The 26,462-nt window shown below is 39.3% G+C and overlaps 1 protein-coding gene across 7 annotated transcripts in view; it reads right to left on the reverse strand.

The window, feature by feature from the left end:
- The window catches only part of Hmgn3 (high mobility group nucleosomal binding domain 3), a 27,208-nt gene continuing 746 nt past the window's right edge, over positions 1-26,462 (reverse strand). Inside the window, exons 2-7 of one of the 7 annotated variants that reach the window (XM_005406907.2) lie at positions 4,538-4,567; positions 3,815-3,923; positions 1,954-2,004; positions 1,007-1,120; positions 790-889; positions 1-473 (exon numbers count right to left, since the gene is read on the reverse strand). In XM_005406907.2, coding sequence (XP_005406964.1) covers positions 820-889; positions 1,007-1,120; positions 1,954-2,004; positions 3,815-3,923; positions 4,538-4,567 — 374 coding nt within the window. In that variant the 3' untranslated portion in view covers positions 1-473; positions 790-819. Of the gene's footprint in view, positions 474-742; positions 890-1,006; positions 1,121-1,953; positions 2,005-3,757; positions 3,924-4,537; positions 4,568-10,383; positions 10,435-26,462 lie in introns of those variants that run through there. The other 6 variants (XM_005406909.2, XM_005406908.2, XM_013505836.1 and 3 more) reach the window with 6 other exon arrangements.

Consider the following 26,462-nt stretch of genomic DNA (forward strand, 5'->3'; position numbering starts at 1 on the left):
TTTTGCAGACAAGAAAACCTTTTATTTTAAACCACAAATAGTCAGCAGGTGGCCACAACTATCCATGTTTCATTAAAGTCACATAAAACCTAGGTACAAAAGCACCAGTGATTATTGCTCTAGAAAAATTGCATGAAAAATTCAAATATGCACAGTAAAAACACAATATGCACAGGACTAAATTCTTAAAGAAGGTGCATAGACTGTTCAATCAGTTTTATACACAGCTTCCAATATTAAGATGGCGTTTATTTTACTTGATAATGACAACTTCCAAAAAACATGACTAGGACAGGGTAAAATGTCCATCCTTATATAGTTTGTATGTCAACTAGTAGAGTCCTAAAAAATTAGCATTTACAAAATACTTGGTAAAAATAGCTTTTAAAAGGTGTCCCAAGAGGTAAAATCACCCCCAACTTTTTTTTGACAATTTATTCTCTCTCTTTATCTACAGATTCAGTTTTCTGTGCCTGTGAAAAATAAAGAAAAAGAAAAGATATAGTTATTACTAAAACTACAGTAATACCAAAAAAAAAGTCTACGCACCAGCACACACACTTCTAAAACATGCGTTATTTGGCAGTCTACTGTACAAACTAGTTCAGCTTGGGGTGGAGAACAGACAAAGCAGGAGCAGATTATGGTGACACTCCGCTGCAAGTGTTGCTTTCTGCTTTTCAAACAACCACAGAAGCCTTACCTGAAACCTCCCACTGTTCATAATAAAAAGCACCACACTACTATCTGATTCTAGTCACTGCAAACATGCAGAATTGTCTACTGTACCCTTAACTCTGACTGTTTCAATCTGCCCCTTTACTGACAGGGTGCTGGGTGGGGTACTTCTGGAGGCTGAGACACTAACAGCTGAGCGAGAGATGTGGATCTGCAATAACATTACAGGCAATAAAAAGAGACATGATGAACGTGCTATCACTGGCTGAGGGGTCAAGCAATTTCTTTCACGACACATTCACTCAGTGGGAGAGATGGGGGAAAGTACCTCTTCAGCTTTAGTTTCACCATTCTCAGACGGTGTAGTACCTTCCTTTCCAGCTTCCTGCTTTTCTTCCTTCTTCCCTTTAGCGCCTCTGTTAATCTTTGTTCCAGGTTCTTTCTAACAGAGAATTCGGAGCACAGGAAAGATTATGTTAGACACTATCTCCTGTTGGCTAAAATCAGACTCTTCAAATACAAGGTGAACTACAGAAATGGCCACAATGGCGGCATTAAGGGACAACAGGAATCCAATTTTGCTGTGTTCCAACTGAGTTACCCTGCGTCTGTGCAAATGTAACAGGCTGCCTTCCCTCTGTGGACAATGGCACCTGTGCTGTGGACCGCCTGTCCCTAAGTGAGAAGTGGTCTCCACGCAGAGGGTGGCAGGGGGTGTAGGGTGATGCTCTGCAGGGCAGAGTGCAGAAAAGTCATTTTGGGTACATTTCCTGGTCATTATGTGAGTCATTTTGGAAAACAGGTTATTTGTGTGTAATGTACTTCAACAGGCTCAACATGAGGACTGCATGAGAAACGCAACTGGGACAGCGGCACAATATAGGGTTAGTATTAACCCTGTAACTGCTGCTATTAACGACTACACTGTTACCATTAACCATCAGACTGGCCCTCTGCCTGAGGTCCAAGGCCCCCTGACACACCCTCTGCTGGTGGCCACGGCACCGCCAGGGCCCAGCCCTCGTCCCCTGTGGACAGGGGGTTTCTCATAGCAACTTGCTTTGACTTCCTGTGCCTCACTGATCCAATGGGAAACATTACTGCTAAGGCATAAAAATGCTTTATGCTTTTTAAGAACACCCGTTAACAGTGCTAACTATTTTCTAGTCAGTACTTTTTAACCCAAATCATTAAATATGACCTTTTCTTGGGTGACTTTTGAGTATGGCATTATAACTTATTCACTGTTTTAACAGCAAAAGGAGTGTCTCTTACCTTAGTAGATGCTTTTCTTGGTTTAGGTTCAGGTTTTGGTGGAGCAGGTTTCTGCAAAGATAATGTGAATTATACAAATACTGACAAGGACAACTGTCAGCACCAAAGGGAACATAAAAGGCAAAAGACAGCCATTTCTTGTAAGACTGTTCACTCAACAACTATCTTGGCCTGTTTTCAGCATCAGGCAGCAGCACAGAGATGGCAGCACTTCACAACTCCTTCCATCCTGCGTTTACAGGTAGATGCCAGGTGTGATGGAGAAGCTGACTCATTACTCCTCGATCCACAATACACAGCTCCGGGAACAGGTTTAAATTTCCATCACTGCTGTCTCTGTACTTCCTTTGATTACAGCACAGCCACAAGGACTCTGGCCAAGGACTCAAATGATCTTTGGTTGCACTGGCCTTCTCAACAGTCTAAAAAGTCACAGCACAATCACAGGCAAAGCACATCTGGTAATGAAGACTACTGTCTAGCAAGTAGGTGAAAACCACTTCGAAGTCCTTCCCTGTAGGCTAGAGCTCAGACTCAAGCTTCTTCCTATTTTTCTCCTCTCCAACACCAGCTGAAGGTGAGAATCTTGCCCACTCAGACACTGGGCTCATTCACCTCTAGTGCTTTTAATTACAGTGACAAGCCAGGTATGGTGTGTGGTGTATGCCTGTAATCCCAGTACTCGGGAGGCTGAGGCGGGAGGATCGCAACGAATTCTAGGCCAGCTTGGGCTACACAATGAGTTCAAGGCCAGCTTGAATTACATAGTTAAACCCTGTCTCAAAAAAAAAAAAAAAGTGACATGTCCATTGTTGGCTGTTAAAAGTTTAATTAAGACTTTTTACAGACATTATTAGCCAGGAGCCCCTTAAGACATATCTTTCTCTTGTCTCATGTGGCCCTCCTCCAATTCCTGCAAGCAGCAGCCAAACCCTGTGGCTATGGCCATCCCTCCAGAACTTCAGACCGGGCCACCGGGGGACTGAGACCCCGGGGCAACCGGAAGGTGTGGGACAGATAACCGGTGTGAGCCTCAGGTTCTCTGAGGTATTTTAAGGCAAATATTTCTATCAAAGAGCTAGGGAAAAATAAATATACATCTCTCCCAGCACTAGAGGCTTGGTTTTTAAATAGAAAACACTGGCCAGTCTCCTCCCATGGAGAAAAATGCATGGTTCGGCCCAGTGCCTCTGAAGGGCTCAGGTTCACTTTGAATCTGGCCCTTTTCATAAAGTGAAACCACCCCCCGTGTAATTCCAGAGGGTGCACTATTAAAAATTACCCTTCAAATAAAAAACTAAGGGAATGCTTTTATTAATCTTCTTACCACCCTAAATCTGTAGTCAGTTTCCTAAATATGGCAGCTTTCATGGCTCCTAAATTTTCAAGATTTAAAAATTTTTTAATTTCAAGTTCTGCCATATTATATTAATACACGTGTTTTTCATTCAGAGCAAACAATATCCTTTTATAGTACTTTCTGTGATACAGACCTTACACTTTGACTCAGTGGTCAGTGTTTTGGTGGAACCAAGAAAGGAGACTTTTGTAGTCTATAATCCTGCTGCCTCACAACGATCTCAGGGCAAAGGACCCACATTGCTGGTCTCTGGTGCTCAGGAAAAGCCTTTTAAATTGTGGTTTACACCTGGCTTACAAGGGCTACATACAACATTACCACCAGCTCTGAGTCTTCATGGTGATGCTGAAATGCTTCCTTATGAGATTCATGTAAAACACAGGCTCATCCAACCCAGATGCAGCTCCACCCAACTCTGAATTTGGGAAAGGTCCTAATACCCACTTCCAAGTGCCACAGGTGCGCTGAGGCTGGAATCCACACTTACAGTTCCTGTAGTACCTAGCATGGGGAGATACACTGTCAGCCAAGATGTTAAGGTCTCTGCTCCTCTCAGTGGGCAGCTGGGGCTGCACAAATTTTACCAAAATCCTCCACCAGTCAGGCTGATCTGCTTGGAAAAGCACAAGAGCCAGCAAAGAGCACACACGGCCGGCGAGGGAGAGTTGGAGTGGGGTCCTGGCTGAGGCTTGGCCACACCTGTCCATCCCAGCTCTAATTCTAATTCTCATCACTCCCTTGAACATCGGCCACAGAAGAGATGCCAAGTGACAGAGGTGAAATGACTACTTTTTTCAAAGACACTCTAGGTCTGAAATTAGGCTAAAGTGTATGGATTCGGGCAACTTTCAGAACATTTGACACCAGAGCAAAACATTCTAAATTACAACTTGCAGGTAGAAAATCAAAATCTGCCCACTGCAGCATATCACATATAGAATACAAAGAATAAGACTTTGCTTAATGGACTTCTTTTGCTTCAGACACTTAGCAAACGACATCCTGGGCTGCATATTCTTGGCAGTGGGGCCGGCCACTATTTTTCACTGACATATCTGATCACGTGGATTGCTTGGCAACATGGGTCAGATCTGCTAGAAATTGTGACCTCAGGAAATTTTCAAAGGGAAAATAAACTCAAGGGAAATGTCAACTTAATCCTCCCGCTGCTCTGCTCTGCACAAAGGGAACAAAGATGAGATGCAAAGGGCTGGAGGCACTCACCGTGGACAATCGGGCAGACCGTCTTGTGGGCTACAAAAGGAATGAAGAATGGAGATCTGTAATTATACACAACTAAACCGGTTTTAAAACTTCATTCTGTTACACCTTAAATTGCTGGAAGAATGTAATGTATGACTCCTGTCACCTTTTCCACGTTAGCACAGTGAAGTACATCCCCAATCCCCGAGACAAAGTGGTTTTTTTCTTCTTTTTTTGCAGTACTAGGAATTGAACACAGGACCTTGCTACAACCCTAGTTTTTTTTGTTTTTTTTTTTTTTTCCAATTCTGTGACAGGGTTTCACAAAGTTAACTAGACTCGTCTAGAACTTGTGATCCCTTTGCCTCACTTGGCCTCCCAAGTAGCTGGAATCACAGGAGAGTGCCACTGTGCTTGGTCAGAAAGTGTTTCTTTTTCTCTTTTTGGTACCAGGAATCGAACTCAGGACTTCACGCTTGCTAGGCAGGCGCTGTGCCATATCCCTGGCCCTTCAGAAAGTGTTTCTAAAGAGGTATAAACTGTTCAAATAAGTGGCCTCTTCCAGTTAAGGATGTGGTAGCTAAGAAAAAGAAAGGAAGATGAATTCTGGCACTACCCGAAACCATAAGTTTCTTTTGTGGCAAAATATTGAAAGTGGGAACATTGAGATTATTTTAAAAATGGTCTCCAGTCTGACTCTTATTAAAAACTGGACTTTTATAAGTTAATAAAAGAACATATACACAGAAATCAAAATAGAGTTCCTCATGTTTCTGCTACATTGGAATAGAATGACAAAAAACCTTATGCAGTTTAATAAATCTTCTTACCTTAACAAAATAAACACTGCTCTACTAAAGCACGTATTTAAAGATTTAACTAGAGTACAAAGTTCACTAATCTCTTAATTTCCAAGTTTAGAAAACTGAGAGAAACTATAGAGATTAGATATTGATACTAAATGCAGACACTGACACTTTTCAGGAGATATTTTCTTCAAAGGTGGTACAAGTCAATAGCAAAGGTGACTATAAAGGAAATACAGAGGAGATGTCCAGGCACTTCAGCAATGGCACCCAGAACTGACACTGCACTTACCACCCAGCAGGGGCTGGCTGCCCAAGGGACTCACATCCTGAAGCTGCAATTACTTTTCTTTACAGATGTTCCAGAAATAAATATCTTTCACCTTTATCTGCTTTATTTACTGCTGCATGTCCAGCAGAACTACCGAGTACCACAGTTGTCCTGTCCAACACGTGATGCATCTCAGCAGTATTTGCTGAAGACAAGAATTCAAGCTTTTGTTAATTCCTACTGCCTTACGTAGACTGTGTCTCATTACAACAGCTTAAAGTTTCGAATACCTTTTTTAAGAGGATCAGCAAAACTGGCCAGTGGGAACCTGTGACATGACTGTGAGGAATTGTGAAAATTGCTCAGATCATGCTTAGGTCAGTTGGTCAGGCCAAACTAGAAGAAATATTTCTTTCCACCTCCACAGCTAAGAATTTTCTTGCTAAAAGTAGAGAAGTTGAACTCATGTCTTTAAACGACAGAAGGAAATAACGCCTTCAGGAATAATTTTAACTTTCAGGTCTCAAGCTAAGATCAGAGCTGGATGTAAGGCCAGCCAGCACAATGTGCTGAGAACAGGAAACTGTGTGGGGTAAGTGACTGACTGGGACACTTTTGCCAGGAACAGGAGGATGTATGGTCATCTGGCACACGGCTTGATCTAAACCCTGCGGATTTGTAGAGGAGGAGGGTAGGCACCAGTTTCTCCACAAGAAACACCACAATGCCTGCTCTGAGAAGCATTCCTAGCAATTGAAATCCTAGAACGACTTTTCCCAGGATGGCCCATCCCATTAACTGCATATAACTGAAGAAAAGGCCGTATTATCACTGAAACCACACAAGTGGAAATCTTGTACTTCTTCAATATGTGTTGAGTGTGGAAGAGCAAATGTGACCCATCAATTGCCAAACAGAGCTCAGCTTTGAAGCTTCCCTGCGGTCTCAAGCACTACTGGCACATGCCACGAGAGCAGCAGGCAGGACGGTACCCTCCAAGAGGAACAGTGGCAGGATGGTACCCTCCAAGAGGAACAGTGGCAGCCTGGGTTATGGACAGGCACCAGCTGCCTTCGCGATGTAAACATTATATATCGCAAATATGTACAATAAAAGAGAGGGAGAAATGAAGGAACCTCATCTAACAGCCACTCAGCAGTCCATGGGTAAGAACCGAGCAGGCTCCATCTCCCTGTTCATTGCCTACTGCACAGCATTCCCTACTGCACAGCCACGCGCAAAGTCCCCCAATGGCGTGCTCTTGCTCCTGTCCTCTCCTCTCTGTGACAACACCTAGACACACATGAATACGCTGAGGGACATTAGCAAACTCTTCGGGGTTCCAGAGAGACATTCCAGTCACAGCATTGCTTGGCGGGGCCTTTGTTTGCACCAAAGGACTTAATTCAGATCGGTACAAGAGTTCTAAAATAAAAAGCATAGGAAATTAAAATAAAAACAAAGCCTACCTTTTCCCTCTACAGGCTGTCTAAACCAACCAGTCTCTAAAGAGCAAATCTTTTCCTGTAAAGTCAGTTTATGACTTCCTACATAAAAGTTACCACTTTTGTTTCTATGCCGTAAAAAGACTTTTCTTAACATTTCCTTTCCAGAAACCACCATAAGAGATTTGCTTTTCATGCAAACAGTGAAGACTGAGACTAACCTTTCACTCAGCCAGCAGTACTGATTATGCATGCAAGTGTGGACGCCTTCCTGGAAAGTTTCATCAGCTTTCACAGCTTTAAAATCTATAAATGATAGGACTATATTTATTAGATATGAAATAGACCATACTGTCATTTTCCCTCTTTGAACCACTAGGATTTAAAGTAATTTAAAACTCAGGCTGGTTGGGTAAGACTAAGGGGAAGAAAAGATATTACATTTTTTTTCTTAATTTGTTGACAAGTGTGAAATTTCAGGAAAACTGCTCAAAACAACAGCTCTGAAGGAATGAAGGCTTTTAGAATGACAAGTCACCATGACAGTGTCAGATAACGTAAGGGTTTGTCACTGTGCTTTATAGGTGGTGGGTACATCAGAATGGTCCAGTAAGCATTCACTGATTCACTCATCAGCCCCCTATGTTGGAGGAAATTCCACCAAAGGCTATTCTGAAAGACATGGCATATCTCACTGTAATGTCCAAGTTGCAGAAGCAGCATGCAAGTCTAATCCCACAATGACAAAGTTCAAGGACAGCTAGATTCAAACAGAGTAAGAGGACTCTGTTGAATGTTGCTTCACACATATGGATCATTCTGCTGGAATCGAAGTATTCTTATTTTTATAAGATGTCCTTTTGCTTCTGAGCCTGACCATGTAGTTGCAAGCAAAACCCAAAAGTCAAGTTGCTTTTAAAAGCGATCAAGAAGTAGAACTGCCTTCTGAACCTAGGAAGCAGACAAAGATACTCACATCAGCACTGGCTGAACACAGAAGACTAAGAAATGGAAACCAGATTCCCAGATTTTTCTGACTGTCACAAAAGGCACATTCAGGCTGAGGACTGGAGATCAGATTCAGGTATCTTTCCCAGTTCTGATGCTTACAAGTTGCAACGCTTGAGAAAACCATACTGTTTCTCTAAGAACCTGATCTGCTCTAGCTAAAATAGGGATAACATTCGCCTTTCTCCACCAAGAACAGCACTTCTCTGACACTATTCCCTTTCTTTGCTTTATTTTTCTTCATAGCATGTATCTTTTATTTTATTCTTACCCTTACCTACTAAAATGAGAGTTTTGCTTCTTTTGCTCACCGTGGGATTCACCGGGCCTAAATAGTGCTTGATACATTACAGATACTCATAAGTTCTGTTAAAGAAAAAATCTAGGGGTTGGGGTTTGGCTCAGTGGTAGAGTATATGCTTAGCACTGCACAAAAAGCCCTGGGTTCAATTCCCAGGATCACAAGAAGAAGAAAAATGCATGAATCTTAGGTTATTGAATGCATCAGACAAAATAACAGATATGAGACGGCTTTGTAAACTCCTGAGAGTAATCATTGTAATATACTGTTTTGTTCATTTATTGTTCAGGTCTCCTGAAGTACTGTATTCTCTCAATGCCCTCCAAATACTACGGTAGTGGTGAAGAATTTTCAAGAGGACCCCCCTGTATAACTGCAATCTGTTCACCATGGTCAAGGATATGCATACTCCTGATTAGCTGGAAAATTCAGTCTGAATTACATTTTAACTCAACAAAAATCAGTCCATCAATTAATGTACTAACAATCTTCATGATAAGTCACCAGCTAACTTTTCACTCTTCAAACAACTGTACTGATGTCCTGAAGACTTAGGAGTTTTAATCCGGTCTTGGTTTAAATGACATGTACAGTCTTGTCTAGAAAAAACTTTTATGAATAATATAAATATACATAAAAGACACATAAGCAATATAAAATATAGTAATAAAAACAAGTAGTAATAAAAATCCCAAATTGTACACACAATACAGCTACAGGATCAAAAACATATCTTTTATACATATTCTAGCCATCTTGATTTGCTTTTAGTATACAGAGATTGGGAAGATTTTCTGCTATCAAATATGTATTGCGTGCAATGCCTTCTAGGTTTCTAGACTGATGGATCAGCTTAAATGTCAGTCCTCAAGGAGAAACCCAAAGGCTTTTTTGGCACCCATATCCAAAAGCATTTAAGGTTGGTTCCATGTAGCCAACTGTCCCAAAAACTGCACCTTGCCATTTTCCAAAGAAATTCAAGCATGTACCATTTTGGGGTTGGTTCTTATTGTTTTTTGTTTGTTTCTATCATGTGTTTGGTGGTTTGACCTTGGATTACGAACTTCATGATTATCCCAAACCCTGTGAGATAGTGAATGCCAGGTACATAGATGGCAAGAACAAGCAGTTTTATTTGTTTTGCTTTTAAATTATTTCCTTTCAACTCCTATTAAAGATTTTCCATTTGTCAGACAGAATTTCTTTGTACAAATCTTGTGGAGGGGTTTTGGTATCATAACAAATTGCTCTGAATTATTAACCGCAATATGAATCACATAGTCAAAGAATCTGTATCTGGATATTGTTTTCTTTTGGTCTCACTCACAATCCCTTTTAGTTTATAAGTTCAAGGGTAAGAGCTGCTTTTCCAGGCATGTAAAGCTCTGTGGAAAAGGAAGTAGTCTTGTCATTCCAGACATACCTCATTTCCTACTTTTTAAGACCATCTCCTTTTAGACCTTCAAGTTCTAAGACTTTTGAAGGTTTCTGTATTTTAATATAAGCATCTTTAAGTCATTGCCTAATCAGCTATCCCAATACCTTAAGAATTTTCCTGTAAAAACAAGAAAACCTTAATATTTTGACAGATTGTGAACCCTTCCATAGTTAACTTTAGAGATGAATCCTTTTAGCTGAATATTTGGAATATAAAAAACAACTTATTGTTTCTGCTCCAATTCACTCACTAGAGCAGAAAATTTATGAAATCAACACATTTCATTTTCTTGCTATAAACACAAACTTTGTTTTCCTTGGTACATTTACCTATTATCTTGTTCTTTGCTCAGAACAAATTTTCAGTATCTACTCTGACAGACAGCAGGACCAACAGGTAGAAATGTAAACAACACAGTAACTGGAAAAGACTTCATCAGTATATCCAGACAAAGTGAGTCTATACCACATCTGTCTCTGGTTTATGTACTCTCACAAATCTTGTTCATAATAGTATTCATTCAGATGCAGACAATCATAACAATATTAAACATTTCAATTTAAAGAATTAGAAAATATTAAAGAGTAAATATACTTACTTCCTGTTTAGTTACTTTGGATCCATCTTTGCCCTCTGTATTCTCTGAAGACTAGAAGGAAAATATTTCAGTGAACTGTATTTAAATTGGAAACTGTATATTAGAAGATTAAAATATATAAAACTATTTTGATTCCTGGGAACAAATTCACCAACAGAATTTTTGCAGGGAAACATGTTTGTGAAATGGTGTTTTACACACACACACACACAGCATTTAGCTGCATAACTGCTTTACTTTTAAAATACAAATGGGGAAAGAACAGAGTTGGGTTCTTTTTCTCAATGTACATGTACCCTCAGCAATTTACACCAATCTCAGAGAAGTCCACTACAATTAAAAAACAAGATTCAGCATTCCAGGCAGGGACGCCTGGAATCTACCCACTTGCTCCCTGAGTTTCTTCCAGCTACTCTTTTCCTTCAAGGTGGGGGAGGATGCTGGTACAGATGAGGTCAACCACAAAAGCCTATTTTCACCCCATATTTGTCTTGCTTTAAATTCCAAGCCATTTCTTAATGTAACTTGACAAATTCATCATGGATTGCTCTTGTCTCATCATCTCCAACATTTCCACTGTGCTCCTAGCCTCACAGTGACAGGCAGGAGCCTCGCCACTCCCTACTGGTTTGTTTTCAGAGTCTGATCCATGCCCTGGGGCCACACCTGCCAGCTCCTGTGAATGCACAAACCTGACAAAGGCTGCACACACCTATAGTGAAAGCACAAGTCATATTCTCCTAACATCTTAAAGTAAAATATACTTTAGGTTTGTAAAACGTTTTATATATGCCAATATATTTCTATTGGTTAAGAGTTAATAAGATCAGAACAATTCAGCTAATTAGAAAATTAGTTGACAGTTTACAACCAAATGAGGCAATATGGTAAATACTTCCTATGGTACAAATGTGCCACTGATACGATTATAGTTCCCATTACAAAAAATACAAATAGCAAACTGACGCTTGGCACATTTGGCTTAGCAAAATAAAACAGCCATGCAGTGATGTCTCATCTGATAAACAAAATTTACAAGAATATAAAATCCCTTACTTGGTGGGGCTGGTGACACTATAAATTGGTATCATCTTTTTAAAGAACAACCTTGCCATATGAATAAGACACACAGGGCAGGGGCTGGGGATTTAGCTCAGTGGCACAGCACCTGCCTGGCAAGCGTAAGGTCTTGAGTTTGATTCTCGGTACCAGAAAAAAAACAAAACAAAAAAAAGACACATAGGGCTAATCGGATGATAATCTAGTAATTCTATTTTTGAAACCAAGACTAAAAGAAAAAAGAATTCTTTGTAAAAATATGATTTCATTTGTATGACTTCTAATATGGGGTAACTAGAAACAATGTGTGTAGTTGATAAATAGTAAATATTTAAACTATGTAATTGCAATGGGGATTACAAATGGAGTACACAGAAAGCCTATATAAAATAAGGCAAAATTTAAAAACATAGATAATAAAACAGTAAGCAAAACACAAACCCTAAGTATATATAAAATTCTGGGAAAGAACAAAAACTTTTCAAACCCAAGGACATATTTACTCCCTGGCGCTATCTGTTACCCAGCTTAGCACTTCCCACTCTCCAGAACCTCTCCTGTTTAGGAAGTTTCTCGCTTCCCTAACCAACCACCTTCTCCTCCACCATAGAACCTCCTCTAACCTGAAAGGAAATAGGAAATAGCCTTCTCTTCAAAGGAAGCAACTGGAAAGTTTATTTTACAGATCTCATACTTAGTTTTATTACAGGTAGCAAAATCTCAGCACTTCCAAGCATATGAAGATAATTCGGACACGGGCCATTTAGCTTTGCTTATTTTCACAGTTACAAATGCAATACTTCTGGCCACCAAACACTTTGTGTAGGCGTGCTGAGCCCTCATCCATATCTGGCAGGGCACTCAGTAGATTCCAGTCCACAGTACCTTCTCCCTACAAGTGGTACACTGTTAAGGAGCACACAGTTATTATCAGAATAACTGATAGTTATACATTATTTTCAGTCTTTCAAGGCAGTGGATTAGAGAGAGGCAATATAATCAAGAGACCAATCTCTCAATAATGATCTGATAACATTTGTATTAGATGTAAATTATTCAGAAAAAGAAACCTGGAAAGACACTGCATCAAAAGCAAAAACAAAGTATAATGAAAATGTTAATGCTTTCAGATGCATGTGGGACACTAGGTAGGAAAAACTAAAACTCTAGACAAAGCAGTTTTCCGGCTCCTCCCTTCACCGGGGCTTTCTATTAACTCGTAGGTACAGATTGACAGTTAGGAACAACCAGTATTTACCCTGAAATCAGGGTGGTACTACAGCATGAATGCAGGATGTGGGCTCAAGATACCTGCCTGAATCTCAACTCTCTGAAATAGAGTGTGTATGATCAGAAACAGCGACTTGATCACAGAAGTCAATCTCTTCAGCCCTCGGTGACAGATAATAATGACACGTAACTCAAAGGGCCCTGGTTATGATCAGGCGAGAGGCTGGAGAAGGCATTTCATAACTGCAAATTGTTATACAGGTGATGTGAAACACAAAGATGTAAGATCTTAAGGTGTCTTCTGAATTACAAAATATGAGATTACATTTAACAGAGCTTTAATGTTGAATATATATCCTTATAGCCAGATTCCTGGCAAACTGCTCAATGTTTTTCTTACACAGAGGAACAGGTATCCTGTTTTGGAAAGGCCTACCATTAAAGCTGTCTCACCCTCCTCCACCAATAATACTTAGCCATGAGGCCAGAGGAAGGAGCACTGCATGGTATGAAGCAGAAGTATGAAGCAGAAGCCCGAAGCTTCTGGCCCAGCAGGCTGTAAGGAATGACAAAGAGGGGAAAACAAAGGCCCGGGGGTGCGCAGAGATCATCTGCAATATACTTCACCCTCTGAGTGGGCTGATGTGAAAGGTGAGATGGGCTGGGTGGGCTGTGGGGAATGCTGAGGCCAAGGTCTCTTGCCATACTCTCCAGGGTACAGCAGCCTTTGCTACTCCAGGCTGGACCAAGAGATGAGAACCATGGCCAGATAATATATCTGTCATACACTGGAGGCTCCCTGAGCTTCTAGTTGGCCTGGGTACTGAGTGGAGAGACACGGGGAACTGGGGCGCACCAAGAGTGGCAAGACGCAGGGCAGAGCAGGGCCCTAGGGACGTCTCGGCACCACTGAGAGCTGCTGATCTGAAGGCTGGTCAGCAGGCAGGTGGATCGTGGGCACTTGGTGACTGGACTAGCGCAGAGCTGGCCACAAGGGCCTGAATTTCAGCATGAAAGTATTATTTAAAATGAACATGGCGATCCACAGCAATCTCAAAAGGGCAGAGAACTGTGGTTAGGTACAAGCCAGAAACCCTTCTCAGTTAAGTGAAGCTCAACAGCTTTACTCTCCACAGGATAAGCTGGAAGGTATCACACAAGTACATCATTAGTTGCTATCTTCAGAGCTCAAGAGCCTGAAGGATTTGTTGAATCCTAGATAGACTTATAAATTTGTTCCAGATCCTAACAGTTCTGAAGAGTCACTGTCTTAGTAGACTCTACTGTCTCCCGCTAAACAGGAGAGCTTGTCTTCCTCAGCTGAAGAGATGGGGCATATCTGAGAGCTAGCTAGGTAACTGCATTCTTCACTGTTAGAATAGAGGCTGACAGCTTGTCAGACGCACAGGGAGCGCGCATTGTGGCCACACATCCAGGCTCCAACAGGAAGTCTTTCCTGCCCTGCTCAGTGCCGAGGCTGACATGGTCATGACGCATGAGATGAATGAAGATGAGTAAGGCTTTTTGTTAGTTTCTCTTTTCTTGTGAGAGGATACCCAGTTTGCTCTCTCACCTATACTGTCTCCAAGCTTTGTTTCTGTCACCTCTCTCATTTTACATGATGTGAAAATAAGTTTGGGGAGTGGGGAATCCTTACTCAATCAGATTTAAAAATAACAGAATAAACAATACAGGTGTAGCTAATGCTTATATAGCAGGATAATACTCGAAAAAGGCACCCCAAAATCCAAGGACACAGAACCATGAAAATAAAAGGATGTAAAAAATTATATACTAAGTAAAATTAGCTAAAACCAAAACACCCCCCCCCCCAAATATCCATCCTCAGGAGGATGGTTAATGAGACTGTGGTAGATGCCAAAACAGTATGTGGCAGTGAGAACAAACAGCCCATGGCTATGCACATCAACCTGGATAAAACTCACAAACATAAACACAAAACAAAACAAAACAAAAACCTCACAAACATGATGTTGGACCAAAAAAGCAAGTTCCTGCTATTCTACGTAAAGTTTAAAGACGTAGGTAACAAACGTATGATAAAGCAAAGAACTAGGAAATATAAAATCAAGACAGGTTACCTTTGGATGAGGACAGGCAAGGTGATTTGACTGGGAGAAACAAAGGAATTAGTAAATACTTCTTAAGCTGGATCGTAACTACATTGGTTATTCTCATTCAAATCATATACAACTATATAAAATATGTAGGTACTATGCATATATGTATGTTTTATATTAAAATGTCTTTGATGTATAAAAATGTAAGAGATTGTGAAACAAAACAGGCTTAAAAAAACAGTAGTTCACGTTTTAAATTAAAATTGTGGAAAAAGCAGAAAATCCATAGATAAACTCTAGAAAAGGAATAGTGGAAGAAATTATACTGCCGGACTACTGAGGAGTTAACCCAGAATGCAACAAAGAGCAAAAAGGAGATGAACAGTGTACAAAAGGCTAGAACACATGTGGTTAATTGAGGAGCCTCACACCTAACAGACTTTTAGCAGAGGACAGTGATTATCAGTAGAAAGCAAACACATAATGCCTGAGAGTTTTCCCAAACTGAACTCATGAGTTCCAAGTTAGAAGCTCACATCAAGGAATGAATAAATTAATATAATATAATATAAAATATAAAAAGACACTGTAAGGAAATGATTAAGAGCTGGTTGAGATAAACTGTCAACTTAGAACTTTATATCTAGCTAATCATTCAAGTTATGTCAAAATAAAGCCACTTCTGAATACTAATATTAAGAGAGTTCACTACCTTTCTTTCAGCAACAATCTATCACTAAAGGTTCAAGTGCAGCCATAATAAACATAAATCTAGATGGAGGGTAAGTATATAAGAAATGTAAAAAAAAAAAAATGTGTCAGTAACTCTAATCTTTATGTGCAGGTGATACTACATACTGTGTGTGTGCTTTTAAACAAGTTTTAAGCCAGGCATGGTGGTACGTGCCTGTAATCCCAGCACTAAGGAGGCTGAGGCATGAGGATCACTGAAAGTTCGAGGCCAGCCTGGGCTATAAAGTGAGTTCAAGACCAACTTGAACTGCACAGTGAGACCCTGTCTCAAAAAAGCAAAAACAAAGTTTTAAAAGAAATCCTGGATCAGAGCTATTCTATAGACATACAACACACTAATTTTAGATTTTGTAATAGTCACATTTAAAAAGTAAAACAGGTAAAATTAATTGCAACATTGTATTCAACTGACTACATCTCAGATTTTGTAGTAGTCGCATTTAAAAAGTAAAACAGATAAAATTAATTGCAACATTGTATTCAACTGACTACATCTAAAGTGTTACCATTTCATTATATAATCAAATTATTACTGTGGTATTTCACAATAAATTTGTACTAAGTGTTTAAAGCCTGTTGTGTATTTTACACTTATAGAACATCTCCCTAATTTTCCAATAATGGAATCATATCAAGTTTTAAACTTAAATGGTAAAAATTAAATACAATTAGACATTCAACTAATGACAGTGCTTTACAGGCTTAAGCCATTAGTGCTCACCATACAGGAGAGCAGAACTCTAGATAGTAACTGGGAGATGAATGAAGGGACACAAGAAAGGAAAGCATTCCTGAGTCCTTGCTGTGATCTGGAGGATAAGATTTAATGCTTATATAGTAGGATGATACTCAGAGGAGCGACCTCCAAATCCAAGGACACACAAGCATGAAAATAAAAGGACACTGAAATTATATACTAATATATATTAATTAACAGACAAAACAAAACCAACCCAAATATCTATCATCACAGAGACAGGTAAATACACTGTGGTAGATTAACAAAAATGCATGCAGCAGTGTGAACAAATGGACCATGGCTATGTACATCAACTTGGATAAAATTCATAAACATAGTGTGGAATAAATTCAGACATTGTTAAAATATAAAGATTACCATTTATTAAGTATAGAAATAGGGTCTATGAGCTTTCAAAATAGGAGGTGGAATGAAGCAAATTATACCAATAAAAGGAAAGGAATAGAAGAAAAAACACAGAGAAACGTGGTGAGTAGAAAACACAGTAAACCATTAGAAAAAGTCCAAATATGTTGGTAATTACAATATACCTAAACAAAACACACCTATTCATTACATCATGACAGAGGTAACAGACTAACACATGTACAGTGTATGATTCTACTTTTACCGATTTTTTTTTGAATGTGAGAATTAACTTTATAGATGGAGGATGGCAAGAGAATGGGACCAATGAAGTGTCTCAAAGAAAACCTTTATCTGTAAGTATTTTGTCTTAAAAAATATCTGAAATACAATAAAAAAATTCAAATTTATAAATTCTGGGTAGTGAGTAAATAGGTTATTATTTCCTGGATATCTTTACTTTTCTTCCAAAAAAAATATTCATATTGGTAGGAGAAAAAATACTAGAAGCAAAAATGCTTTATTAAGCCCAGTGAAACAATGCCATGTCTATTTCCTGACACAAATTACATGACAACACTCAGCATTTGTGTATTTCTGTCTTAGGAATCTGGTTCTGTTTGGGACCCGTGTCACAACCGCTTCACATGTGCAACTCAAAGGAACCAGATTCAAAACCACGCGCTCCAGCTTGTGTGGGAGGTGCTGGTGGTGGAGGCACCCACGGCTCAGCAGCGAGCACTGGCGCTCTCTGCACCCTCATTTTACCTGCACTGCAGGACACTCACGTGTTCGGAGGGGAACACAACTGTGATTCCCTTAAGTCTTTCTAGCAGTCCTGATTGGGAAACCAACTTGGAATTTTTATTCTACAAGCCACTTATTAGGAGTCAATAGGAAGAAGTGCTGAATTTCTCATATATCAAATGGTGACTATCTCAGAGGGACACTGCCCAATACTAAGCCCATTTTCACCCTCCAAACTCAAGAAGGTCTCAGAGAAGACAAAAGAATCCTTATAACCCTCAGGAGTTGCTCACTGAAATTTGTCAACTCAGTAGTAAAAATTATGTGCAAATCAGTACAGGTATTTTTAATAAGTCACTATTGTTATTTCAAAAGGCTCATAAATGAAGGGAAATGCTGTGTGTATCAAGTGCTTCTTGGCTGGGGCTGCAGATTACAGCGTATCCCAAATTGTGTTAGTTACAATTCTGCTGTAATAGAATACCTGGGAATAATGACTTACGGGGGCAAAGGTTTATTTGGGCTCACAGTCGCAGAGAGAGGGAGGTGAAGCGGGGGGGGGGCAGAGGAAGAGAAAGAAGAGGAAAAGAGAAAAAAGAAGGAGAAGGAGAAGAAGGGAGGAGGGGGAAGAGGGGACGGTAGAGAGAGACAAAGACAGAGACAGACACAGAGAGGACAGAAAGGAAACTGACCAATATTTCTTGGGATAGATTTTTTATTTCCTTTTATGGGGTCAATATAATCAAGATATAACTTGAAAATAGTATTATTTCGTTTGTTTTAAAACCATGTTTGTACTCAGTTGGTATTCCAGAGTATCTGAATAAAAACCTATCCGGTTCTACATCTAACAGATTTTTATAGCTATTACACTTAATCTTTATTTGATAAATTCTAAAAATAAAAGCACGTGTTCATTTTTAAAAGCCAATACCTAACCATCGTGGCTTAATATTTACATTATATATAATGTGTAAAATGACAGTATTTACATATTCCTGGGTATGAAGGGAGTATATTATTATATATAACAAATTAAGGAAGACATGATGCCTCTTGGAAATAGCAAACTGATCAGTTCAAGGTGGGATTTGAGAAAATAAGGCTTCTGAGGCTCAAAGATGTCAATACTTGGGTTAGGAAATTATGTGGATCTGCATCTTCTGTTTGTAATACTACAGACCATTAGTTACTGAAATACCCAGAAGGCTTCACGATAATGGGCACAGCCTTGGGCCCTGAGGTGAGCCTGAGGGCACAGTCGCAGACAATAAGGACTTGTTGGGTAACTTTCTAGGACTGACACCTAGAAGGGATAGCAACCACCTATATCTTCATAAAGATAATAATTTACACAAATGAACACTCACATATTTATGTAACTTTTGATTCCTGTTTCATTGTGCTTACTTTAAAAACGTATGAAGCTATGAGAAACAAAACATATATGGGCAGTATTATGGCATAATTGTCATCAGCACTGCAAAAGGAACCTGAAAAGTTACATTTTTAATTCCTTTGGAGTCAAATGGCTTCCAAACTTCCTCAGGCCTAGGGCAGAAATCGCTCCCCTACTCTCCTCAGCCCAGAGGAAAGGACAGAACACACTGATCCCGGCATCAGGACAAGCAGCCCAACTTCATTCCCTTAGGCAAGGAAGGGAGAAGCCCTTATCCTGGAAGGTATAGGAGTAGCTTGAAAGTATCTATTATTACTTTGTATTCTTTCTTCCCCTGTTCTTTGTTAGAGAATACCCCAACACACCTGCACAAGGAGAGATGATGATCTGAGGCAAACAGGCCCCTCCATCTTCTCGGAGCTAGCTTCCAATAAATTCTTTTCCTCAAATAAACAGCCTCCTTTGATTTAGTCAGTTACCAGCAGACAAATCTGACTGAGCAATGGAACTTAAGTGGCTGTTAACAATGGTTAAGAGCAAAATTCCTGAGTAAAAGAGGCTTGAGTTAAGAGTGCTAGTTCTTCCACTTTCTTCTGTGTGACCCCATGAAATTCCCTAATCTCTTTCCAACCCAATATTCTCTCCTCCATGTGAGAAAGCCTGCAGGGTTCACTGGTTCCAGTCACAAGCACTGGAGACAGACTTCTAGAATGAAGTTCAGACTTCCAGGAATAAATTCCAGTTTGTAGAGACCTTTGGGAAATCTAGTAATCTCTTGGTGCCTCAATTTCTTCATCCGTAAAATGGAGATGAGAGTAGTACACATCTCATCGAACAGTTGAGGAGTTCAGATTACTAACAAAAGGCAAAACATGGGGCTGGGGATTTAGCTCAGCGGCAAAAGCACCTGCCTAGCAAAAGGCAAAACATTGCCTGACAAAGAAAGTCCCTTACATGTTAGACAGTCACAAAGAGTAACCCTTTTGGGAGATGAGGACAGCCTCACCAAACTGTGGTAAGATTAAAATGAAATAATATAAAATAATACTAATATGAATATGAATATGAATATACTACTTCCCATATATTTTTAACTTCCCGTATTTTTTATTTAACCATTTTAATGAATATAAAACACATGACTCAGATCTGGTACATACAAGCATTTAATAATGGTAACTACATTTTAATTATAATACATATATTTATATTAATTATTGATATAAATTCCTCTTAAAATATTAAAATTTGTAACCAATTTTGAAATTTGAAACAATTTTCTTACTTCTGAATGTGCATATCATTTATTTTATGTATGACTGAAAAAAAGCATTTACCTTGGGCACATTTAGGTGGATCTGTTTCCGGACATGGCCACAAAATATAAGACTATTCAACTCAATAAATACCTTGACCAACTATGTGATTTGACTGAACTCTCACAAGAAGGCTGAAAGCTATGCAATAAACAACTAGTGGAAAAGAAATGCAACATTTTTTGATTTGGTTTATCATCAAACTGATCTTTAAATTACTCAGGAGACTAACATCATATTTCAACGTATTTGGTACTGTGAAAGCAGACAGTTTAAATGGTATCTATTTCAGTCACCATTTCCAAATTGTACCCTTCAGGAAAGTGCAATGTATTTAACTTTGGTGTAAACAAAAGCAGCATTTTAGGGGGGAGATATAGGGAAAGAGGACACTTAACAGTTTGCCAAGGGAATTTTAATGTTGTATGAGGATATTTTTAAACACATTTTTCTGTGAGAAAAATCAACCATGTAAAAATGCCCGAGATGACAGCTTCTGTTCTCTCAAAAATGCTACATTTGGTATTTGGTCATTGAACACCTACTCCCACAAGTATAGTTAACTAGACATTGGGGTGAGACGTAGTTGTTGCCTATCCACTGCCCAGGCCATTTGTCCTTCCACAAAATGGAAGCTTAAGATTTACTATAAACCTATTATTTCCCTGTGGTTTTCTTCATGATTAAAAATATCACCACAACAGTGACCATCCATTGGCTATTTTATCCTTGCCAGGCACTATGGCTAAGTACTGCATACTCACTATCTCATTTCATTCCTGTAACTCAATGAGAAAGAAAGAACGTAATATCCTGCCATATAGGTAAGGAAACAGAGTCCAAGAGAATTAGCAACACAGACCTAAGCTCTAAATCATGTAACTTGTAAACAGTGAGTGCCAAGCCACACTGGATGTTTTTTTCTCAAGAGCATGTGGAATATTTAAACTTACTACTTTCTTCCCTTGAAAACAATTCATTCATCCAAATATTTACAGTCAGTACCTCCCTCTGGTAGGTGCTATGGGAAGTAAAAGAAAGATCAAAAACATCACTGACTTCATGGTCAAGAGGACTGTGAAACAAAATTAATTCAAAAATAGGTGATAAAGGCTGGGTGTGGTGGCACACACTTGTAATCGCAGCACTCTAGGAGGCTGTGGCAGGACTGCAAGTTCAAACCTAGCCCAAGCAATTTAGCAAGACCTTGTCTCAAAAGAAAAATAAATACATAAATAGATCAATTTATTTTTAAAAAGGGGCTGGGGAAGTAGTTCAGTAGGAAGGTCCTGGGTTCATTCTCTAGGACTAAAAGAAAAGGGTGATCATTCAAATAGTATTTTGATTTAGAAGCATGGTGCCAGTTAACAACTTTTAAAAAATAAGAGGATCATTAAGAATTATAACTCCTAACCCTGTAAACAAACAATTCTTTGTGAGCTTTTCTTCCTTGAGCATTCAGTCTGGCCACATCTCTGAATGCTCACAGCTCATACCATTTTTGTGGCTCATTATCAATTCTTGCTATGAATTACAAATATTTGTGTGAGTGGATGTGTGTGTGTGTGTGTGTGTGTGTGTGTGTGTGTGTGTGTGTGTCTTACATACCTTGTCAGACTGAAAGATTTTTAATGACAAGGGGTAATTAACTCACTCATTCTACAAAGGGCTGAAAAAACAATACTTTGTCTAATTTTGCAAGGTGATGGTACTTGCATAAAGGTGATGTTCACTGCATGTTTAACATGGACTAAACAGATAAAAATATACAGTACTGCCATTTTTGAGACTCAATATAGGTTCCACATCAATATTTAACTCAAACTCAGCAAGCACTTATGGATGCCAGGCTCTTTCATATTCTCAATATTACTAAAAGGCAATTCTCCTCAAACTGATTTATAGACTCAATTCAATCCCTATTAAAATCATGAGAGCCTTTTTTGTAGAAATTTACAAGCTGATTCATTAGTCTATATGGAAACACAAAACACCTAACAGGTGAAATAATTCTGGAAAAAAGAACAAAGTAAAGAACTGACCCTACCAGGTTTAAAATCTTACTACAAAACAATCGTACTCAAGATAGTGCAGCACTGGTGTGACTTACAGATAGTGAAACATAATCGGCGGTGCAGAAAGACAGCTTTAGATTTGTAATGAACTGAGTTTGACAAAGGCATGCAGGCAATTCAGTGGGGTAAGGATGATCTTTCAGACATTGGTGTTAAAATATCTGGATATCCAAACGTTAAAAAAAAAATCCTTATCCTTCCCACAAAATTTGCTCAAAATGGATCACAAAGCTAAATGTAAGAGCTAAAACCATGACACTTCTAGGAGAAAATATCTATGAACTAGGATCAAGCAAAAATGTATTAGACAGTAAATACATTTCATCAAAATTTATAAACTTCTATTCTTCTAAAAATACCATTAGGACAAAATTTTTAAAGCTACAGGCTGGAAGAAAACATTACGTTAGTTAACACATGAAAAGATGCTCATCTGCATTAGTTATTGTAGAAATATGAATGAGTCATTAGAATGTCCATAAGCAAAAAACGCTGGCAAGACCAAATATGAGCAAGGCTGTAGGAAAACTGGAACCCTCATACACTTTGGAAAACAGTTGGGAGGTTTCTTACAACGTTAGACATAGACTTCCATATCACCTACCGTTTTCTCAAGAATCTTCCCACGAGAAATGAAAATATATAATCCATGTAATAGCTTACATATAAATATTCCCAACAGTTCAAAATTTAGAAAAATCCAAATGTTCTTCAGTTTGTGAAAGGATAAACAAAAATGTATATCTGTACAATGGTATATCATTGGGGAAGAAAAAGAATGAAGTACTGATACATGCTATAACACACATGCATCTCAAAAACACCCTAAGTGAAAGAAATTGGACACAGAAGTATACATGTTATATGATTCCTTTTATAAAAAATTTCCAAAAAAGGCAAATCCCGGAGCAAAATAGAAGAGTAGATTAGTGATTGTGTGAAGCTGAGGTGGCAGTAGAGATGGGACATAAACAAGATGAGGTACTTTTTGGAGGTTATGGAAAAGCTTTAAAACTAGAGTATGGGAATGGTCGCACAACTTTAGAATTTACCAAAGATCACTGAATTGTATACAGACTTTATGGTAAGTATCTTCAATAGATTTTTTTAAAGGAAATTTAACTCCCATTAAAAGTGCTAAGTGTCTGTGTCCCTTAGCACTGGGCAGTGATACTTTCAAACTTTTTCAACCAGATTGGCTTTAAAAAAAAAAAAAAAAAAAAAAAACCACATCTCATTATCCTTAATAATATACATCTTTGATTTCTAGTAAAGTTAAACATTTTCATCTACTTGAGTCTGTTATTTGTCCAATAAAGGTATCCATCCTTTCCTTTTTTTCCCTCCATCTTTTCCATAAGAACATATGAGGCTCTTTAAAATAGCGAAACCTTGTTAGTGATATCTGATACAAAATTTTTCATGTATTTTAAATTTTTAACTGATTTTTGCCATACTAAAATATTAATCTTTATGTAGCCAAATTTAACTATATTTTCCTTTAAAATTTCTGTCTTTGGTGTTATAACAAGCAACTTTTATATACATTTATGTAAACACACCCATCTATCTTGATGTATCTATATCTATACATCTCTACGCCCACATCCCAGGCACTTTGAAACCAGGGTGCATGAGCTATATCCCCAGCCCCTTTAGTTTCATTTAGAACTAAAGTGAGTATTATTTTTTCCTATTTCACTCACTTATCACCCATTATGTAATACAAGAAACTGAACTTCATTTAAATCTTATAAATTAAGAGATTATACTGTTAAGTGCTGTATTTTGAAACTTGTTAAACTGCCTAGGCTGGCCTCAAATTTATCTTCTTGCCTCAGCCCCTTGAATGGCTGGGATTACTATGCTCAGCTAATAAGTGATATTCTTTTGAAAGATTAATTATCAGAAACCTTGCCCACTGTTAACTAAGTATCCCGTATGCCAAGCCTAATGCTACTGGCTTTTCCATCTGAGGAAAACAAGTTCAAAGAAAAGTCTGAAGCTAGGGGTTGACAGACTTTTCTTCCTTAAACCGCTAAGTGGAAAGAGACATCACTGCTTATCTGTTGAATTCATGGACTGCCTCATTAGAGAATATCTGATGACATGTCAGACACAACAGTTCTCAGGATAAGGAACTGGAAAAATAAAAAGGCTATAAAAATGTATTTGTTAATCATGCCAGGACCGTGATTCTAGGCCTTGCTGGCTGATGTCTCGTTGTACAACATCCGATCATGACACAGGGACAGGACCACAGCAGGCATTTGTGGATGTTTGACCAGAACAGTCTAGAATTCAGTCACTCACTGTCCCTCACCACCTGAGGCCATGAATGTTTTCTTTCTCCTACTTTACTCACTCACTCACCTGTTATGTAACTTAGGAAACTCAACTTTAAATCTTATAAACGCAGAAAGAGAATACTGTATTGCTTTGCAAAATAATTCAGCAGTCATTTTTTAAAAATCCCATTAGGTTTAATGTAGCTGTGACTATCAAACACAAATACATACATAAAACTTACAGAAGTGTCATAAAAACATTTTATATTAATATAAAATTATGCCCTTGAATTTATATAATTAAGGCCTATACATGTTGAGAAGAGGCATTCAAACGCCTGGTAGGAGAATTTTGATTTCACATTTGTATATTTAAGTCCTACCCACATGTTCAAGATCAACCCAAATTCAGTTGCATTTTTTTATCCTATAACCTTTGGAATCTTTAGCTACACATTCTGGAACATATAACAGCCTAAACGTTATTCAACTGTCTTGTGCCTGCTAGTCTTAACACATCATTCCATTACATATAAGTTGCTAAAGAACAAACTGTGTGTTCCCATAGCATTAAAACAGTCCTAGGATTCTAGATACTTCTGCTGACTCTTTGTACCACTTCTTCCTTTGCAGAATTTAGAAATTCCCGAATATTTCTTGATTTCTAAGAAAAGGTGAAGCAAAGAGCTAAAATGGCCAAAGGGCATTGTTAAAGCTGACTATAATGTAGAACAGGCAGTTATTTAATCAAGGAAAATATTATGGAGTAGCATATAAATGCTTTGGCAGTTACCCCACCTTTACAGATCTCCAAGAGCTATGTATGGATTGTCTCCAGTTTTTTTAGTTCAGTAATTTTTTTTTTTCACCAACATGGTCTTTTCCCGATGACAATGGTTCCAACCTAAGTTCACATGAACTGAAAGATTTCATAAGGCAGCTCTAGGGTCTGACAGATGAAATGACCACCACAACCATATTTTATTTGTGGCTGCCCCTGCCCAGGTACCAACCTAGGTCTTTGGGCTCCACATGTACCTAGAAAGCCTTCCAAGGAATCAAGGAGAGGGTCTCCTGTCTCTAAAGAACGTTCAGATGTCTTGATGGGTCACACACATGTAATTGCAAAGGTTTGCCATCAGTGCCAGTGCTAGCTCCTTCTTGTGAGTTCCCTAGTTCCAGGCAAATAAAACCATAATCAAAAGCCAGCGAATCCAGTAGCTCTTTTCTCTCGGGCTCCTTGAAAGAAGTGGTCAGTGGCAGAAAGCAGCACTGTTGGTTTTACCAACTCTGGCCCTTGAACCATAGCCAAGTTGAGGTCCACTGCACAGAAAGGCTGCACACCTAACCTGCTGCTTTATCTAAACATTTGGTAATGAATTCCTCAACTCACTCTGTGATCCTGATGGTTCTACAAGAATCTCCCATTCATCATTAATCCTCTGAGAAAATGCTGAAAATGGTGATGTCATCTGAACACCCCCATTCTAGCACGAGAGTATTAGGAAGGCAATACTGCCACAACATTAGTTCCAATAACGAGTCTCAGGTGTCAGGGTTCTCAGAACACTGTACAATCCGGACATCCGTCTGGATTCTCCCAAGCGAGTACATCAAGGTTGAGTAAGGACTCCCCGTCTCCAGCACCTGACTCAACCTTCGCGGCGTGACCCGTCTCCGGCCCGTCTCCGGCCCGGCTCGGCCCGAGGGGAGCCCTCCGCTCCGCACGTGTCCGGACTCACGGGGCGGCGCAGTCCACGGCGCAGCACGACGCGCGGCGTCCGTGCGCACCGGGCTCGTAGGGGTTCACACCGCGTTCTGATTTTCGGAGTGGAGACAGCGCGGACACAAATTATCAGCGACGACACGTGAGGCAAAACCCTCCCAATCGTCACAACTCCCGCAGCGCAACGACGCGGGCCCTTCCGCGCACACCCAGGGGCCTCGGGGTCACAGCGGAGCAGCGCGGCACTCGCGAACGGCTGGGAAGGCAGTGCCGGGCGGCAGCCGGACCGGGCCCCGCGGC

The sequence above is a fragment of the Chinchilla lanigera genome, unplaced genomic scaffold (genome assembly GCF_000276665.1).
Source record: "Chinchilla lanigera isolate Chin_1 unplaced genomic scaffold, ChiLan1.0 scaffold00101, whole genome shotgun sequence".
Taxonomy (NCBI): domain Eukaryota; kingdom Metazoa; phylum Chordata; class Mammalia; order Rodentia; family Chinchillidae; genus Chinchilla; species Chinchilla lanigera.